Raw genomic sequence first — 20,990 nt, 5'->3', positions numbered from 1 at the left:
CTCCTAAGAAACTTTCTTTAATTCCCCCAACCTCTCCTAAACATTCAACTGAATTGCTCCTCCCAGGCATTCCCAGCTAATCCCATTCATATTTTGTTTACAGCACCTTTTGTCTCCAGATTTTTAACTTGCATTCACATGTGCAGTCTCTCTAGCCAGTAGGTTGAAACCTTATTGTGAGTAAAACCCAAGCCTCATTCGTTTTCAAATCTGTAGCACCTATCTTTATCATTTCATTTGTAGATAATGTCAATACTTTTGCTTTGAGCCTAAAAACAAACCTGTTTTGGTGTTTCTGGAGTAAACTACTTAGGCCCTATCTCATAGGATGGTTGTAAAATTAGACGAAGTAATATACGAAAGTTACTTTGCAATTCTAAACATTCAATATATCTCAGGTTCAATTTAATAGCCATCCACTTTGACCCATAACGCTGACATTTTGGGGGCTTTATTAAACGTAAATACATTTGTGAATCATTCTTTTTTTTAGGTTCGTTTTAAAAACTTAGCATCCAGACCATATTCTCTTCATGCCCATGGGCTTTCCTATGAGAAATCATCAGAGGGAAAGACTTATGAAGATGACTCTCCTGAATGGTTTAAGGAAGACAATGCTGTTCAGCCCAACAGCACTTATACATACGTATGGCATGCCACTGAGCGATCAGGGCCAGAAAATCCTGGCTCTGCCTGTCGGGCTTGGGCCTACTACTCGGCAGTGAACCCGGTAAGCATAGCCATCAAAGTTTTTGTCATTTCCCCAAACTTATAACCTGAGTCCATCAAATGGAAGTGTCACAATTATTTCTTAGTAAATATCTGTCTTTCCATGAGGAATGTGTAAGGATCATGGTCAACAGTCCGACAGCTACCGTAATCAGGAACTCTCCATGCAGATCTTCAGATGGACAGTGAGAAGCATTTGTTCAGTGGAAAGGAATGAGGAATACTTAAAAGGTTGGCCCTAGTTAGAGTGACTACCTTACAGAAGAAGATGTTTATCTGCAATTTCCTTGAACAAGTATTAGCTTTCTTCTGCCTTTTTTTTTCTTTTTTAATAAAAGAACTACAAAATCAAGACTCCCTCATTTCGAGCATGGTAGAGAGCATAGACTTAGATTTCAATTCTATCCTGTCACTGATTGTGTAGCCCTAGGAAAGTTACTTGAGCTCATCAGCCTCAGTTTCCAAAGTTAAAAATGAAGATAACAGTATGTAGCATATATAGTAGGCACTTGGTAATATTTGTTCAATAAATGAATTTATTTTTTACCATATAGGATTATTGTCAGAATTAAAATAAGATACTATAGGCAAATATTTAACATAGTAGATGCTCAATAAATAGTATTTATAATAGTATCACTATTATTATCATCATTATTATCATTACTACCATGTTGAAACAAAGGATTAATCAGAGGAAGTGACTATGAGTATCACAGAATTAGATGATCAATATCCAGGCTTATTAAGCTATTCATTTATAATCTTCAAATTCAGAGCCTCTGAGAAGGTCTCCTCTTCAATATGATCAGTGATTGTCAGAAGGGCAAAGAAAATCTTGAGAAAGAGATAATACGTGCAATTTGCTCTTACTGTCTTCCAGGAAAAAGATATCCATTCAGGCTTGATAGGACCCCTTCTGATCTGCCGAAAAGGAACACTTCATAAGGAGACCAACATGCCTGTGGACATGAGAGAATTTGTCCTACTTTTTATGGTATTTTGATGAAAAGAAGAGCTGGGTACTATGAAAAGAAGCCCATGAGGTCTTGGAGACACACATCCTCAGAAGTAAAAAACTCCCATGAGTTTCATGGTATTTTCCTCTGACTTTGATCTAGTCTCTGAACCTAATCACTGGGTGATAGTGATTCCTGCCCATAGGTCTTCCCAAAATTAGACATGAGATGCTTCTGTGGAACCAGGAGCTCTAACTGACACCAGGTCCTTAAATGTCTACGAGGGCTGATGTAACCTGGCAGGTGACACTGCAGGTGAAAGAGAGTATACAAAATCTGAAATCTAAAAGATAGCTCACAAGGCTGCTGCAAAACCAACCCAAGCAAACCAACAAAAAAGCCAGTGTGCTTCGGTGGGTAACATAAATTGGAAAGGAATTAACATCATTCTGCAATTTAAACAGTTAATAAAACTGTGTCTTGATCTCTAAAGGATCAATTATTTATGTAGAAGTGATCACACGCACTTCCAAAATAAGAATGACTGTAATATTTGTAGCTCTCAGCAGTTCCCAGGTGGCACCCAAAGCATATGTGGAGAAAATGATATAGGAAACTGTGTAGCCAGCTAATGGAAGAAGAGTGCCAAGAGAGCATTTGGGTGGGAAAAGAGGGGAAAGCATATCTACTCTGAAGTCCATTCAGGAACTTTGTCTGTAAATTGGCAACAGAACTACAGTTTTAGAGAAAGGCAGAATTTAGGATTTGGTGAACAACAGATATAATGACTTAGGGATCAGAAGACAAATGACCCTGTTTTCAGAGTTTGATAAATGGAGGTGATTTCTATGAGATTTCTGATCAGGAAGGTCCTGTGCTTTGGGTGATGGGTCAGTCATTCAGTGTAATAGGAAAGAAGAGGCTTCAGGAATAAAAAAAAAAAAAAAGACATTATAAGCAATATCCAGTTCACTGCCACCTCCTCTCCCCAGCCAGTCATCAAGGCTAAGTCGGTCTATGCTCCCTCTCCCACCCCATTTATATACTCAGGTTACCCTTTTTTAGCTTATTTTCCTTATTAAACTTCTGTAAGTGTGGAATACAGTCTGATCTCACCTGTAAAAACACTTTGGCGTAGAGGAAAGGAAACAATATGATTTACAATCTGCTCCAAAACCCCACCCTCTGGACTCTGCTTATCACGCAAGGTTAAGAAATTCTATTAAGCAGTCTAGAATAGAGTCAGTTGAGAGCTGCCCCACAGACTCCAAGCAGAGCTTTCTTTTCTCTTCTCCTATAATCTCTAGGCCTTTCAGCCCAGGGTGCTTGGTCTCATGGGTAGGAAGCACATCCTCTGAAAATCTCTCAACCTAGTGGGAAGTACAGACTGCAGAATCAGACAGGCTTATTTCTTAGCTATGCTGTTTACTTGCTGAGTACCCTCGAGGCCCTGCTTCCTGATTCTTCAAAGAAAGCGTAAAATGCATCCAGTATAGTTTTAGTTTTAAATGTATTGTCGTCTAAATCTCTGTAATTTGGTAATCTTCCACTGTAGAACTTATCAGGGTATTTGATAAGCAGACCACCTATGCCTGGCCTCTGCAGTATGCACCGAGTAAATATGTGTTGGATTAGTAAACAAATGAACTTTTTTCACTCAGCTCAATTTATCTAATGTTTACTGAGTGCCTACTCTGTTGAGCGTCTTCACTTTTGTATCCTGATGTAATGGTTTAGCAATGCTGACCTAATAACCACTGGAGATACCTTTTACTTTTAGGAGATCTATTTCTTACACAGAAACTAAGATGAGGAGGTGAGGCTGGTGTTATGAGTATGTAGACAGGTGCTTTCATATCTGATATAATTTTAAGAGAGCCAAAATGATCTCAACTCTTCTCCCTCCAAAAATTCACTTGCCTGGTTCCTGAAATTCCACAGTAGTCCCTTTAACTTTAGAAGAATAAACAACAGCCACCACCACCACCAAAACTTCCCTCACTTCAGTCCCAATTAAGTACGTGGTAGCATTAAGCTTTACCATTAAAATTTTGTATGCATTCATTTGTTAAGGTGATCAAGTTTATCAGATGCTTAAAAAACACATATTTCAGTAAGGAGAGAGTTGATAAAGTCTGAGAACCCTAGACATCCAAGCTGGGAAGGGGGCAGAGGAGCAATCAGACAAACGAGAGAATAAACATGAATGTCTAAGGCTGGTGGGTATAACAAAGATAAAGACCAACTTCCTGGGCTTCCCTGGTGGTGCAGTGGTTAAGAATCCGCCTGCCAATGCAGGGGACACGGATTTGAGCCCTGGTCCGGGAAGATTCCTCATGCCGTGGAGCAACGAAGCCCATGTGCCACAACTACTGAGCCTGCTTGCCACAACTACTGAAGCTTGCACGCCTAGAGCCCGAGCTCTGCAACAAGAGAAGCCACTGCAATGAGAAGCCCATGCACCACAACGAAGAGTAGTCCCTGCTCGCCACAACTAGAGAAAGCCCACGTGCAGCAACGAAGACCCAACAATGAAGACCCAATGCAGCCAAAAATAAATAAACTTTTTTTTTTTTTTTTTAAAACTGACTTCCTAATTTTGCCTGGAACTATCTCTGAATTTAGGAGGCCTTAGAGTGATACACTGCATATCCCCTCACTTACCCTCTTTCCTCTAATGACTAGAGTTCACTTATCTGTCCACATTAGTCCTTACCCTTTTTGTAGCCTAGGAAAATTCATACTACAAATATAAAGAATAAATGGATAAAGCACAGAACAGGAAAAGTGTAAATCTGGGGAAAAGAGTGATAAACTGATTGGAAAGGGTACTCACCCACACTTCTGCAGTAGGCTGGTGTAAGAAGGAAAAGGTGGCTCTGTTTCAGCCTCTTACTGATATTATGACATATAGGGGGCCCCTTACTATGTCTGGGTGGGATTGGGCATGCAGAGTAATAAAGAAGATGGGTGGTGAGCGAAAGGCCTCATATTTCCTCTTTCCTGATGTTCACAGATTTTTGACTGATTGCAACTCTCTGTCCTTTCAGCCATCAATGGGATGATCTACAACTTGCCTGGCCTGAGAATGTATGAGCAAGAGTGGGTGAGGTTGCACCTGCTGAACGTAGGCGGCTCCCAGGACATTCATGTGGTTCACTTTCATGGCCAGACCTTGCTGGAAAATGGCACTCAACAGCACCAGTTAGGGGTCTGGCCTCTTTTGCCTGGTAAAGATCTCGACAATGAAAAGAGGTCCCTGTGACAAAATGGCGAGAGCGGACAATCTTAGCGTCTGTAACTCTTCCTCATTCCCTCCTTGTGCATCTCCTTCCAAAGGGGTTAAAGCATGGGCTCTGGCATGGATCCTGGGCAAAGCCATATTCTAAACCTGCATGCAGAATACAGAAGAGTCAGCTAAGTGTCTGCACTGTTTGTAGCACCACACAGACTAAATGTGCAGCCCAGCTTTCTTCTACAGAGATGCTCTGTCTACTGCAGATTCTTCCAAGCCATGATGTGTCACGCAGGCCAGGTCTAAAGCAGATTACAAAATGAATCCCACGAGGTTCAGGCAGCTAAAGCTTTCTGTTGGGCGGAGATCAGAAACTTACCAGGATTTCGGGGTTCTTGAATTCTCCTCACTCTATCACCCTGATATCTTTGGGCAAGTGACTGTAGGAATCTGAATCTTAAACTGACTCATGAGGGGAAAAATATATTTTTAAATGATTCTAAAAGCTAAAGTATAATAAAGGTATTTAAAGCTTTTCATATGCAAAATAACGATAAGGTTTAAACAAACTACAATCATCAAAAAGGATTTTTACGTGCCAGTGAGTTGTTTGTAGGTGTGTATCACAGGTGTGTGAGTGGAGGTGTAAGTGCTAGATGCCATTGATCTTCAAACTGCAGGGGGCATAATACAAATTTACAAAGCTGGTTAAAACACAGATGCTAAGGAGAGATTTTGCTCTCAGAGACTTCGATCTGATAGAACCTGGGCAGGGGCCCAGGATTTTTAACATTTTTTTTGCATTTTTAACAAGCAGCCTACCTTCCATAAATGCTGTCTGAGAAGCTAGTCAGGGCAGTCCTTTGACAGGACTTTGGGTGGGGAGGTTGCTGTGTGAATCAGCCTCAGATGTAGGCACCCAAGTCCAAACGGGCCCGATTTAGTTAAGGATGGGGGTAAACAGGGTCCTTGTTTGTTTGAAACATGCCAGTTTCTCATTAACAAAGCTATAAAGACCCACTCTGTTAAAATCAGGGGCAGAAAGGATTAGGTCAAACTCACTCCTAACTTTTCACCAAGTGTTACCAGATCAGTCATCCTTTCCATGAGCCTGCGCGCGAGAAGCTGGGGTTCGCTGACCCACCTAAATCTTCATACCTAATATCAGCATTACAGAGTAGAAGGCTGGAGGTCTTTTTTTAGCGTGTTTGAGGAGGATGACCATCAGCTATTACTTTTTACTCACAATCTAGGAAATGGTCACATATTATAGTCAGCAGAATTTAAGTACTAACTGGCAGTAGGTAATGTTAAATACCAGAATGGATAATCAGAGATTTCAGAAATCTCACTCTTTCAGTGATTTTCTGAAACAATTTTTGTACATCTCTCTCTAAAATGTAAACTTTATAGAAAAATTGAAACATGGGGGAAGGATGTTTTATTTTAATTTTCTCAGATAAAAAAGAAAAACTAGAGAAATGAAGAGAGAGAAAGGAAACATGTACAGTATTTTTGAGGCCCGATGACATATCATTCAAGGTTGCTTTGATAAGCTGTATTATATATGGGTTAACTTGTAACATTATATTTAGATAAATGAAAGTTTCTTTCTAGTAAGGGGTGTTGGAGATTTTTTTAAAGTCCCGGGGAAATTTATTTTTAGTAAGTTTGTGTGTGTGTTGTCATTGTTTTGTTTTGATCTCTTTGTTACACCTGTAGTCCTGCCTAAAGAGAAATGGGTAACTCTTAAGTTATATTCTAAACCACTTGCAATTCAGGGATTTTAGGATTCTTTGGTAGTGGTCAACCAATGTTAACCTGTTAATCTTTGTGTATGCAATGTTGTCCTTTACTCTCTATTTTAGGTTCATTTAAAACTCTTGAAATGAAGGCATCAAAACCTGGCTGGTGGCTCCTAGACACAGAAGTTGGAGAAAACCAGAGAGCAGGGATGCAAACGCCATTTCTCATCACAGACAGAGGTATCATCCAAGAACCACATTATTTTTTTAGCAGGAGAGTGCCTGTTCCTAGAATATTACCAATTTTTAGATTGGAAATATTCAACTCTGAGAACTCTGACATAACAGAGGCATAATCTGTAGCCGTAATTTCTTTTATTCTGACCTATAGTCTGACTATACTGCAAACATCAGTTTTAAGCCAAATGGTTCAAACCAAAGGCATTCCTCTCATTTGAGGAACCAATATAAAGCATCCTCCTTCATGATTTGTGATCCATGGGGCAGTGAATATAAGAAATTCTCCAGACTCCCAGAGTAGAGGAGGGGAGAGAAACCAGGAATTCAACTGTGACCGAGATAGTCACTGAACTTGGCATTTCAGTATTTGAGAAACACAGTTTCCATCTGTCCATCCGTCTGTCCATCCAACCAACCAGCCAGCCAGCCAGCAAGCCAGAATTTACTAAGCACCTGCTGAGTACCAAGCACTGTGGCAACATCCAGATAGTTCAGTGGCTAGTATTCCCTTCTTTGATCGGTATATAAATAACATTGTAACTTTCAGGTCAACTTTTGAGAACATAGTCTTATGAGGGATAGTACTTAATATTGTAAAATGGCTTATTTTAAGATACAAACAGATGGAAATCAATTAAAAAAGTATCTGCACTTCAGGATAAGTTGTTTTCCACTAAGGCATCACTAATTTTAATTTCTATTAAAGGACCAGTTCTTGCTAGTACATTTACGATTTTATGGTCAGACATATTTAAGTCAGCACCACACAGGTAGGTGAAAACATCTAATTACTGACCCACTAGAGGTATAATCTATAGCCATAGAGATTTTACTTTATTTTATATACTCTCTAAGCAAAAATTATTCATTGTTCTAATTTTTTGTAGACTGTAAAATGCCAATGGGACTAAGCACTGGTCTCATAGCTGATTCACAGATCAAGGCTTCTGAGTTTTGGGGTAAGTAGTAGCATCATAGCCTGTAAAAGGCACCTCCTACAACTGTGCTGTATACGGCCCGCAAAACTGTACATGACAATGCTGCCTATTGAATCCATGGGCCATTGCTCCTCTCTAGGCTTTTCTCTACCACAACGTAGTAAAACAGCAGTAAAATATCTAATTACTGACCCACTAGAGGTATAATCTCTAACCGTGGAAATTTTACTTTGTTATACGTATTTTCTAAGCAGAAATTACTCATTACTCTGTTCTGTAGAATGTAAGATGTCAAGGGAACTAACCCGTGAAATATTCTAGCCAGATTCACAGGGTCTTATAGGCCAGGTATTACAATCCCCATTATCAGAGCCCTTTGCTGCATCGACCATGCATCTGTTCAAGAAACTTTTTGTTCACCCACTGTGCGTCAGGAACTCCTCCTAAGTTTCCTCTCTCTGCCTCAAACTCTTCCCAACATCAGAAGGTCAATTGTAAGGGATCACGAGGCTCCCATAAATTCCTCCTATGTCTTTCTGTTAGGCAGACACACTAAGCAGAAACCATATCAACATAACTGAGAAAAAATAAATGTGACCTATATGCAGTAAAGGGGGTGGGTGGTAGTTGACAGCTGTCCAAGCACAGGCCCGAAACCAAGATTTCATAATCAGGGACTGACTTAGTAGCTGAGGCCCGTGTCAACGACCTGGTCTCCTAATTGCAACAGAAGTTCCTTGAGGAATCTGGTTTTCCACTGGGACTAAACTCACTTGAGAAATTGCTAGCTGTATGGTTTTTTTTTTTTTTAAATTCAGAATAAATTATTTTCTTCCTTTGGATTTAGGTTATTGGAAACCCAAATTAGCAAGACTAAACAATGGTGGATCATATAATGCTTGGATCGCAGAAAAACTTGCAGTAGAATTTAACCCTAAACCTTGGATCCAGGTATATCTTATTAACCTGATAATATTTACTGCTACTGTAATAGTAAAAATGTGGGGGTTTTTGTTTTTGTTTTTTGGCAGCACTACACGGCTTATGGGATATTAGTTCCCTGACCAGGGATTGAACCCAGGCCCTCAGTAGTGCAAGTGCAGAGTCTTAACCACTAGCCTGCCAGGGGATTCCCTGTAATAATAAAAATGGCAGTGATTTAATAATTTCTTCTTGTTGTTCTTGCAATGTTGTTAGGGGAAATGAAAATTACTAGGCGCTAGGCACCATTCTAAGTACTTTACATGCTCAAAATTAATCCTATGAGGTTATTTTTAGTAATATCCCACTTTACAGATAAAAAAAAAAACTAATACACAGAGGGATTAACTAACTTCCCAATGTCACATACACTAGTGAGTGGCTGAGTTTGGATTCAAGTCAGGTACCCTGTGCTCAAATACGGATTGCCCCTAGCCATTTTATTAGTTTGCTAGGTGTTGGTTCTTTTTTTCTAAAGAAGGTTAGTTTTACAATGAATTAAGGCAGCGTGTGACTTGTTGACAAGGATGGTTCTGCTTAATGGCTTTTCTATATTGCAGGTAGACATGCAAAGGGAAGTCCTGTTCACAGGGATCCAGACCCAAGGTGCCAAACACTACCTGAAGTCTTACTACACCACCGAGTTCTTTGTGGCTTACAGCTCTGACCGGACAAACTGGCGGATCTTCAAAGGAAACAGCACTAGGAACGTGATGGTCTGTGTGCATTGTTGTTTCTTCCCGAGCCTAGGGTTACTATATCTTTTTTAAAAATACCTTTCTGGGTGTTATAAATACAAACGGCTTTCTTAGTGTCTTATGGAGAAAAGAGGTAAAATGACGTGTATATATGTATTACAAATTAAAAGGATAAGCTTGACTTCTGAAATTCCAAAACTCCATAAAACTTGAAAAAAAAAAATCTCTTTATAATCAAACTAAATACCCAGACTTCTCAGATTGGCAGATGACAGGCAGTAGGGTAGAATATCTGGTCTTGTGCCTTAAAGAGCTCATGCTAAAAATTGGCCACCAAGAGTTTTGATTTTACTAACTCTTACATTTTATTTTGTTCTCTATTTCAGTGTAACCGAAGGAAATAATAGTGTTAATACCAGTAGTGCTCTGAGGCAGTGTGATTCTCACATTTTCTTTTTGCTGCCATGCCTGAGGAGTGACTTTCCCCTGTTGGACTGTCCAGGGGCTCAGCCTGTTTATTCCCAATGACCCAATTATACCAGCCCTAATTCTTCCCCTTCTCCCTCACCCCCCTCTTCAAAGAAAGCTATCTGAATGCAAGGAGTCAGTCCACCATTATTACACTGATAACCTTGAATCAGTTTCATTTTTTCTGTAAATCATTTACTATGTTACTATCTTCTATGTTATCATTTAGCTATTTCTAATAATAAATTATTTGCACTATACCTTAGAATAGATCATGAAAATCTTAAATTTTGGTTCTTAGCAATCTGTATTGGAGACAGTACACAAATTACAGTTAAAGTCCATAGCTTAAAGATTTTTGCATCTACGTTCATGAGGGATATTTGTGTGTAGTTTTATCTGTTTATACATTTTTTGTTTTAAAATCAGAGTAATACTAGCTTCATAAAATAAATTAGGTAGTGTGCTCTTCTATTCTGTTTTCTGGAAGAGATAATCTAGTATTGGTGTTAATTCTTTAAACATTTGGTATATTTCACCAGCAAAACCAGGTGGACCTGGAGATTTGTTTTCTGGGAATTTTAAAACTACAAATTCAATTTCCTTAAGTTACAGGCTCTTCAAATTACCTATTTCATATGGGGTGAATTTGGATAGTTTGTGTTTTTTCAGTCAATTGGTCCTTTTCCTCTAAGTTGTTAAATTTATGTGTAAGAGTTGTTTGTAGTATTCTCTTATTATCCTTTTGATGTCTGCAGGGTCTGTAGTGATATTGCCTATTTCATTTATGATATTTGTAATTTGCATCTCTTCTCTTTTTGCTTTGTCAGTCTTGCTAGAGATTTGCCAATTTTTAAAGATCTTTTCGAATAACTGGCCCTTTGTTTCACTGCTGTTATCTATTGCTTTTCTGTTTTCAATATTCCTGATATCCACTCTTTTGTTTTAGTTGGCTCTTCCTGACACTGTTCTGGCAGGGAAATGGGATGGGGCACAGCCTCTTTACAGCCAGATAGAGGTCAAAGTCCATTCCCTACTTGGTCTCCTCTGTTGACACCGGAGCTGGGACCCCTCCTCTTTGCTGCTGGGGGGGGGATGGGATGGTATCCACTGACACTGCAGGAGTGGGAGCCTTATTAGAAGCTGGAAGAGATGAAGATCCTGGGTCTCTATTTGGCTTTCTCTGACACAACCCCAGTCAGGGTGTTGGGGTGCCTCCTTACAGTCTCATGAGCATGGAAGTCTAGGCTCCCCAGCTGGCCTTTGCTGCTGTGGGTAGGGAAGGAGCCACAGTGTTTTCTATTCTATGATGTTTGGCTTGAAGTAGAATAATTGTTATCTAAAAGTTTTCTGTCTTGTTAGACTGCTCTTTTCTGGTCCTGAGGCTAGAGAAAGAAGGCTTTTGCTGGCTTTTATTTATTTTTTTTGGTCTGCACCTATTCGTGTTTCCTGGTCCCTGGCTTCTTTACTTATAAGTCTGTATATGTGGTAAAAAGAAAACCCAGAGGACTCACCACTGTGTTGTTCCTTGGGTCCTGAGAACCCTAGCCAGTCTGCCTTTTCTCCACCTTTCAGAGTCTTTTTATGTTTTCAGTTGTGCTTATACCATCTTCCTGAAGTGGAAGTATTCCCAGGTATCTTTTAAGACCAAATTAATTTGATTCAGGCTACATGAAAACTTAATATTACAATATTAGATTGGATGAAAATTTTATTATAAAATCACCTTATAGAGAATTGTTATAATATAACTAAATTTTCCTCTCTTCCTCTAGTATTTTAATGGCAATTCGGATGCCTCTACAATAAAAGAGAATCAGTTTGACCCACCTGTTGTGGCTAGATATATTAGAATCTCTCCAACTAAATCCTATAACAAACCTGCCCTTCGATTGGAGCTGCAAGGTTGCGAGGTTAACGGTAAGGAACACAGATGCATTGTTTGCTAGCTGCCACTCAGAAAATCAAGATTTGGGGGGTATGGGAGAATGGGTAGAATTTTTAGTTCTCTTCACTTAGGCTCCTAGAAAAACCTTTGTGAAACAGAGATTCTACTCAGGTAAACTCTCATTGTGATCTAGACTGAGACTGGTTCTGTCAGCCGGAGGGCAGGCTCTCTGAAGAACTCCGGGATCATATGGATACTGCCTTGACCCTCGAAAGAAGGGCCCTAGCGAAGAATGACCTCCATCAGCCCATTTTCAATAAGAACTGAGAGTCAAACTAGGTCTGACTCTTCCAAAGTCTTCCAGCCAGGTCACTCAGACTTTAACGTAATAAAAGTATCTAGCAACATTACTGGCATATATTAGGTGTTCAGTGAATGTTTTTGAAATATACATCTGCCTCCCAACTTCCTGAAACCTTCCTTGAACTCTGTATTCTGTTTCACACTCTGTGTAGGTATCCAAGCCTTTTCTATGTAAGCTTCTATTTTTCAGGGGATGTAATGTGACCTGTGGTATAAATAAATCTAGATAATCATAAATGGCCATAATAAAATTCTACTCTATATAACAAGATGCTTAAGGATTTTATCAACTCTTCTTCTTCTCTGACTCTTAAAGTGGTGCTTTCCAAATTTTTTCACTTCAAAGCACATATAAAATATAATATCTGTCTCACAGTCTGGGGTAAAAGAATGAAGCAATCCACCCTGGGCTTGGCTGATCTAGGCACCACCTAGCTGCTCAAGGGCTGAGGGGGGAGGGAGATCATTATACAGTCACACCTGTCCAGCAAAAATATTCTTCAACAAGGAAGGCAAAATAAAGACATATTTATACAATATATATGTATATGTATGTATATATATATATGTATATGTATGTATATATATATATATATATATATATATATACACACACACACACACACACACATACAGGCACACCTAAAACTTGCTGTGGTACATCTGTTGAGGAGCTACAGTGCCTTCTCTCAGGGTAGAAGGAAGAAACCATGGCTTACAGTGGAGAAAGCTGAACCTTGGAATAAGTTTCTTATCAGCTGATAAGAAACTTGTAAGCAGATAACAGTACAATAAACTCTTGATATTCATGAGGGATATGGAAATGGGCATTTTGTCAATGTTCAGATAGCAATGCTATGTAACATCTTCCACATAAAATGCAAATTTGGGGGATTTCTCTGGCAGTTCAGTGGTTAAGACTTCGCCTTCCAACGCAGGGGGTGCATGTTCAATCCCTGGTGGGGAGTTAAGATCCCACATGCCTCATGGCCAAAGAACCAAAACGTTAAACAGAAGCAGTATTGTAACAAATTCAGTAAAGACTTTAAAAATGGTCCACATCAGAAAAAAATTGCAAATTTTGATCAGGCAGGAAAACCTGAAACAGCTCTATAAGTCATTATCGTTTTTCTTTCCATATGGTATGCAATGTAACTGGTAGTTTGTTCAGGTCATAGAGTCAAGCTACCCTAAAATGTGACTTTCAACAATGTCAGTCTATTTAAAACCTCTATTTTCTATACAAGAAGTATTACTTTTTAAGATCTCTTCACTTTCTTGATGTTTATATAATTAGTATTAGCAGTAAGCTTTCTTCTTTGAAGCCTTCTTTTCATGAAGAAAGTAAGGTATCACTTCAAGAAAACGTCTGCATGATTTGCTAGCAAGAACAAAGTGTCACAAAGATGATGATGATGGGCAGTCATCTGGGCTCACTCACTAGATATGTTTCTTACACTCACGGATCAGCTTTGTTGCCTGTGACATTCAAATTTATGCCTTGGCAAAATTCTAAAGGGTGTATCACATGAAGCACCCTCAAAGGGTTGGAAATAAAATATTAAATGTGACTACTAAGGTCCCCTATAACTTCTTCTTTGTAGCTTTTCTTAGAAGAAATAGAGTATGTTTTTATATACATAGATACTTTAGGAGTATTGTCTACCTCAAAGCAAAGAACAAAGGTTCCATGACTCACTGAAGGAGGGAAATGACATCAAATGGTATTTAATGTCAGGCTTCCTGGGCTCAAAGCTAGTTTCTGATTCTTCTAGCAGTATTATTTTAGCCAAGTTACTTTTTCTTGCTGTGCTTTTGTTTTCTCGTTCGTAAAATGGAGATATTTAAGAGCATTAAGTAATACGTGTGAAGCCTGAAAACAGGGTTTAGCACTTGGACAATAAATGTTCATTGCTGTGATGGTTGTTTTTGTCATTACTTAGCAGTAATATTATTTCTTGTCTCCTCTGAAGTGCAAAATGCCATGCAAGGAATATCAGTGGTATATAATTAATCACATTACTTTTTTCTTGACAGGATGCTCTACACCGCTGGGTATGGAAAGTGGAAAGATAGAAAACAAGCAAATCACAGCTTCCTCAATTAAAAACTCTTGGTGGGGAGATTACTGGGAACCCTTCCTTGCCCGCCTTAATGCCCAGGGCCGTGTGAATGCCTGGCAAGCCAAGGTGAAATGTCCCCTGCAAAGGGAATCCTCTCAGCCTTTCAGAAGAAAGCATAGACCCTCACTACAGGGAACATGGGGGCCCCCGGGAAGCCAGAGTATCATCTCCTGCTTCTGCAGATTATGATCCTAGGTCTGAGAACTAGGCTGTGTGCTGTCTTGATAGCTTTAGCTCGAACTTTGGCTCGGAGAGAAGTTATTATCTCTGTGGTCTTGATTTAGACTAGGGGTGGGCAAAATTTTTCTGCAAAGGGCCAGATAATATTTTAGCCTTTGTGAGCCATACATTCTCTGTCATAACTACTCAACTCTGCCACTGTTGCAGGGAAGCAGCCGTCAACAATATGTAAATGCATGAACATGACTGTGTTCCAATAAAACCTTATTTACAAAAGCAGGCAGTAGGCCAGGTTTGGCCTCGGGCTGTAGTTTGCCAACTCCTGATCGAGACAACTTCCATTAGGGATAAATGACTTAGGTTTGCAACATCTTGTCTTCTTTTTGTTCTCTCCAGAATTTAGCAATATTTTTCATTTTCTTAAGAGTGTCATTTAAATTGTCTTGTTCTCATTTTTTCAGAACCTTGTAACATTCCTTTTGATAATTGGCAGCCTGATAAGATGCTGCAAAACCAGGTTTATAAATACGTGATCTAAGTTTTGTAAACATCTCGCAGAGAGTTATAGTGCCTCGATATTAGCCCATTGAGTAATTAAGGTAACTTTTAGTTCTAGGGTAACTATTAATAATTGACTCATATTTATTTCATTCTTCGACTGACCTGTAAAATCTGAATGGCATCAGAAATCAGAACAGTCCAGTCAATCAACTTAATCCAGGTTCCCTGTTTTCTGTCCTCCTAACTCCCTCCCTTAAGGAAGCTACACTCCAATTCCCTGGACTCTGTATAGAATCCCACATCCTAATCTTAAATCAAGCCACCAGATAAAGGAGGAGGGAATGGTGTGATGCAAGGGGAGCAAATAGAAGAGACTATCTGGGCCCAATACAGAGAGTCTTGGGCAACTATGTCTGTGCCTTGAGACTCATTTCTGGATCATCACAGAATCACAGAATGTTAGAAAGGCAAAGGGTTTTACAAAGCATCTGGTTCAGATTTTCCTTTTAAGTCCAAACGCAAAAGAGGTTAAATAATTTTAGCTTAGCCTGGTGGCGGAATCAGGAATCCCACTCTCCCGATAGACAGATCTATGCTCCTTGCACCATTTGAAGCAACCCAAGCACCTCATTTTGCAATTTTGCAAAGGGGGGAACTGAGACCCACAGAAGTTAAAGTAATAATGTTGTGTAACATTATATTGATTTAATTTCTATAATATAAATAAAATAAAATAAAATAAATATAACTAAAATAAAGGGACTTCCCTGGCATTCCAGTGGTTAGGACTCCGCTTCCACTGACAGTAGCCTGGGTTTGATCCCTGGTGGGGGAACTAAGATCTTCAAGCCATGCAGCATGGCCCCAAAAAAAAAGTTAGAGAGAGGGTATCAACCAATTCTTTCCCAGATGCCCCTTTAGACCTGTTCATGGTGTAACCTTGTCATCCCACCCTCCATTTTACAGCCTTTAAAAAAATTTTGCCCTCTATATAATTTACTCTTAGTTTTGTGATATAGTAAAGGCTGCAAAGATAAAAGTCTAATTTTAATTTTTAAAGCTGTCATTTTAAATCTGGAATTTTAGGTCAAAACTATTTGTTTCACTTAACCTTCAATAGTATGAAATGTCATGTACAGGGTTTCTTTAGAGAGGTGGAAAATCTAAGCCAGACATATGCAGGTATGCACGCAGACTGAAGTGTCTCTACCTCTTTGATGCCTCCAAAAAAAATGTACACCTACAAAGCTCCCCTAGCTATCTATATGCATTCTGTATCACTCGTACAACCTTGATTTGAAGACACACTAAAACACCACCAGATGTCACTAAAGGGTGTTACAAAATTAACCAAAATTATCTAATACAATCATTTTAATTCAATTAATTTGCTTAAAAAATACAATAACATGTGACTACACATATACGTACACATGTGACTACACACATATATACACATGTGACTACACATATACATACATATGTGTATACACATATATACATACAGACATGCACATATGAGTGATGTTGAGAAAATATATCAATATTCATTATTTCTTATAGAATTGAATGAGACTATGGGGCATGATAAACCTCCTAAAGATGAAAATTAATCTCAGATTACTCTAAAACTCAATTAGTCTTTCTGATTCTCTTTCTCCAAGCGCCTATCATCAAATAAGGCATTTTGTTAGGCCAGAGACAGGACAACTACTATGCCATATCCAGCCCTGGGTGTAGCTTTATTAGGTCTCTCAGATATTACATTTATTTGAAATATCAGAAAAGAAGAAATTGGACTACTTCTCCTATTGGACATTAGCAATGGAAAGAAAATTGGGGCTTTTCTAAAATAAGTTAAATTGGGAGAGGATACTATCTAATTCTTTCTCAGATAACTCTTCAGTAATATCACCATAGCATTTAAATAAACTTGCTTAAGAGAAAAATATTTACAGGTAATTTAGCAATTTAATACTTTTTCTCAAATAAAATGTATTTATTTGTTGAGCACCATCTGTGTGCCATACACCGTGGTGAACACCTGAAAACAAAACTAATTCCCTGCCCTCAAAGGGTAAGGAACACAAGTAAACACATAACTGTTGTACAATGCGTGAAATATTCCAAAAGTTTATAAACCTGCTGACAATAAACAAGAAGGAACAGGGAAGGATTCTAGGAGACAGGGAATCCTCAGGGATGAGACATAAAAGAAATCCTTCCAGCTCAGTGCATTTCTAAGTATCTTGGTCTAAAAAAGCAAAGGTTTTAATGTCAAATGCATTGTTCTAATCATTTTCATAGGCAAACAACAACAATCAGTGGTTACAAATTGATCTGCTCAAAATCAAGAAGATAACAGCGATTGTAACACAGGGTTGCAAGTCTCTGTCCTCTGAAATGTATGTGAAGAGCTACACCATCCAGTACAGTGACCAGGGAGTCGAATGGAAACCTTACAGAGAGAAATCCTCGTTGGTGGACAAGGTACAGGGGTATCTTGGCAAAAAGAAAACAATTTGAAAACTGCTATGATGAGAACAGAACCTCAAATTTGCAAATAGTTCTTTGTATTTGATAAGCGTGCTCTGACATGCGTCACTCTTTAAGTCTTCTAAGTCCTAGCTCTGTAAGTAGCTGGTCTTGGGACAGGGACCATGCACACTATCTTTCTGCTTTGACTGAGCCACCTATAAAAGAATGAGGACAAAACAGCAGCGGGTGGTGTGAAGTTTAATTAGCTCTGATTGAGAAAGATGGTGAAAGGGTTGTCTCAGCCTGCTTGGACTGTATAACAAATTACCATAGACTGGGTGACAAACAAAAAACACGTATTTCTCACAGTTCTGGAGGCTAGAATCCTAGATCAGGGTGCCAGCATGGTTGGGGTTTTAGTGAGGGCAGTCTTCCTGGTTGTGCTTTCATATGGCCTCCCTTGGTGCATGCACACACAGAGATGCCATGAGGGCCCTACCCCCATCCTAGCCCTAATCATCTCCCAAAGGACCCACCTCCTCCTACCATCCCATTGAGGATTAGGGTTTAAACATATGAATTTTGGAAGGATACAAACATACAGTCTGTAACAGGGGTCTAGAAAACCTTCTACCGTATTAACATTAGCTTGGATGTACTTGTTATTCATGGCTGATCACATACATACCCATGGCCATATACATTTCAGTGTCATATTGTTATTCAAACAATTGTTATCCTTCCTGATGAGGAGACTAATTTCCTGCAAGATGAACTATTCCATTATACTCCTAACTTCCTAGTTATACGGTTTTAAAATACTACCAGAGGCAAAGCTAAGGAGAGGAACCTAATATTCCAGGAACGGGAATTGGGCTGAAACCAGTAGGAGGGGCAACACAGGAGAAGGGGATGGAACTTTATGCTCATCACGGGCTCAGCACTTAATCTCAGTTAATGGATTTGAATCTCTTTCTCTCTAAACCCTTGAGTTGTTTATTTGTTACGTTTGGTTTGGTTTATTTCTCACTGTATCAAGATATCCTCATAGTAGGGCAAAACTCATTTTTATAAACAAATTGTGACTTAGCTTCTGATGTGTGTAAATCTTGGGGAACTTGCTGGGGATGACAGAAACACACCTAAAACACAGTTCAGTTGATGATATAGGGCATATGACAAAAAGGATAAATAAAAATACATGATGTATTTTATTTTAAAAGTTAGTAATAGCTAACCATTTATTGGTGCCCATTATCTGGCACTTAATAAATGTCGTATGTTTACATACTCTTTAAAATCTTTACAACAGCTTCTATGAGGTAAAATTTATTATCCCCATTTTGCCAATAAGGAAATGGATAATCAGAGACTACAAGTAATTTGCTCAAAGTCACATAGCTACAAAGGGGCTAAAGGCAGATATGCTTTTGCGGCTGCCCCACAGCACCATATCAGATTTCTTTATTTTTCCCTGTTCCAGCTCAGATCACTGATGAGGTGATATCACTAAAGAGGTATGTCTGGAGTGTGAGTTCATAATTGATTGAGGATCACCGTTGTGATAATGTTGTATGTGTTCATTAATGCCCACAGTTTGAACTAAAAGGATAAAAAATTATAAGTTTTTCAAATTGAAATACAGTTGGTATACAATATTATGTTACTTTCAGGTATAAGATTTTTATACCCATTATGCCATCCTTAAAGATTTTCTCATATTTTGCTTTCAGATTTTCGAAGGAAATAATAATATCAAAGGACACGCGAAGAACTTTTTCAACCCACCAATCATTTCCAGGTTTATACGCGTCATTCCTAAAACATGGAATCAAAACATTGCACTTCGCCTGGAACTCTTTGGCTGTGATATTTAATAGAATTGATTATTCTAAAAGATAGGAGGGACTCAACGATATCAAACCATTTAGAGTGGACAATGTATTTTAGAGCTATTTTAAATATTAAAATTTTTCCACTATTTCTCTTTTTTCTATTAGAGAATAAAATTTTATATGTGAAACCTTTATAACTTCTTATAACCACTAAGTAAGATGATGACTATTATCTCTGCATTAATTTGAGTATAGATGGGAAAATATCAAGAACCAACAAGAAAAGGCTTATCTTTCACTGATTAAAAATGCTATATAAAGTAATATTCATGTAGTTAACATTCTTCATTATAGTTCTCAAACCCTAAACACATTAATAAAAGAGATATTACTCTTTTAAACCATTTATAAGCCCAGATAACTTTCATTCCTATATTTTTCTTTAAAAATACTATGATTTAAGATTATAGGAAACAAACAGTATTTCTCAATGGTTTGTTTTTCTTGACAGTGGAGAGAAAAAGTCTTACTATATGAAACAACACGTGCTTAAAATACCCTATCTTACTGACACGATAATGACTTTTCTGACCCTCCACGAGTAAAGATACAAGTAAGCATGTTTTCAGTGGTCCCGCTGGACTTGTGAATCTGGCCTGGTCTCCCTTGGGACTGATTGCATGTATTGATGTTCAGGGTTAGGGATCATTAATAGAACAGATCTAAAATAACCATGGGTTGGCTGAACATGTAACCTTGGCTTCATTCTAGCTGGTAGTACATGGCACACTGTTTCAAAACACAGGCTCACCTACAGGAAAGTGAATACCTATAATAAAGAGCGTTGGAACCCTTAGCCCAAATGCAGCTGTTCTTGCTAGAACTGGCCCCTGGCCAAAGTGGCAAACAGTTGAAATTCTCTCTCAGTGTCTTTCTCTTTATGGCCCCAGCCTCCACCTCTCCCTTCCCCTTTCAAGCACTCCCTTCCCTGGGAACTTGGCATCTAATAATTTTACAGACATTGTGAGACTGAGAAGCCTTCTGGTATCCTCTGAGTCACATGGGAGAGACTCACTGGTGATGCTATCTATTTTAGTGGAACAAACCACCCCAAAACTTAGTGCTTAAAACAGCCACCAATTTATTATTTCTCATGATTCTGTAGGTTGACTGGGCACAGCTGGGTGGTTTTACTGCTGGCTTCATTTGGGGTCTCTATAGTGAGTTTACAGTTAGACAGTGACTGTAGCCAGAGTCATCAGGAGGCTCAACTGACTGTTGGGAAAGCTGGTCCTCTGTCCCTCTCCTAGTAGTTTCAGATTCTCTCCTCATTGCATGGCTTCTTCACGTGGTCTGTTCACCTGGTGTCTCCAACAAGTGATCTAGACTTCTTATAGGGTGATAAGGCTCCCAAAAGCAAGTGTGTTCAAGAGGTAGGAAGCAGAAGCTGCCAGTCCTTTTTTTTTTTTAAATAGATCTTTATTGGAGTATAATTGCTTCACAATACTGTGTTAGTTTCTGTTGCACAACAAAGCGAATCAGCCATATGCATACACATGTCCCCATATCCCCTCCCTCTTGAGCTTCCCTCCCATTCTCCCTATCCCATCCCTCTGGGTCATTGCAAAG

General features: G+C 38.9%; 1 protein-coding gene across 1 annotated transcript in view; it reads left to right on the top strand.

Moving 5' to 3' along the window:
• F5 (coagulation factor V) overlaps positions 1 to 19,685 on the top strand; it is an 85,957-nt gene extending 66,272 nt beyond the window's left edge. Inside the window, 13 exon segments of the mRNA XM_032622510.1 lie at positions 494 to 730; positions 1,613 to 1,729; positions 1,731 to 1,751; positions 1,753 to 1,825; positions 4,739 to 4,918; positions 6,792 to 6,908; positions 7,796 to 7,867; positions 8,694 to 8,797; positions 9,388 to 9,543; positions 11,769 to 11,913; positions 14,282 to 14,433; positions 17,356 to 17,538; positions 19,260 to 19,685. Coding sequence (XP_032478401.1) covers positions 494 to 730; positions 1,613 to 1,729; positions 1,731 to 1,751; positions 1,753 to 1,825; positions 4,739 to 4,918; positions 6,792 to 6,908; positions 7,796 to 7,867; positions 8,694 to 8,797; positions 9,388 to 9,543; positions 11,769 to 11,913; positions 14,282 to 14,433; positions 17,356 to 17,538; positions 19,260 to 19,403 — 1,701 coding nt within the window. The 3' untranslated portion in view covers positions 19,404 to 19,685.
• Positions 19,686 to 20,990: the final 1,305 nt, after the last annotated feature.

The sequence above is a fragment of the Phocoena sinus genome, chromosome 1, assembly GCF_008692025.1.
Source record: "Phocoena sinus isolate mPhoSin1 chromosome 1, mPhoSin1.pri, whole genome shotgun sequence".
Classification (NCBI taxonomy): Eukaryota; Metazoa; Chordata; class Mammalia; order Artiodactyla; family Phocoenidae; genus Phocoena; species Phocoena sinus.
Note: the sequence above shows the minus strand (reverse complement) of the source record. Positions and strands in the feature narration are given on the sequence as shown.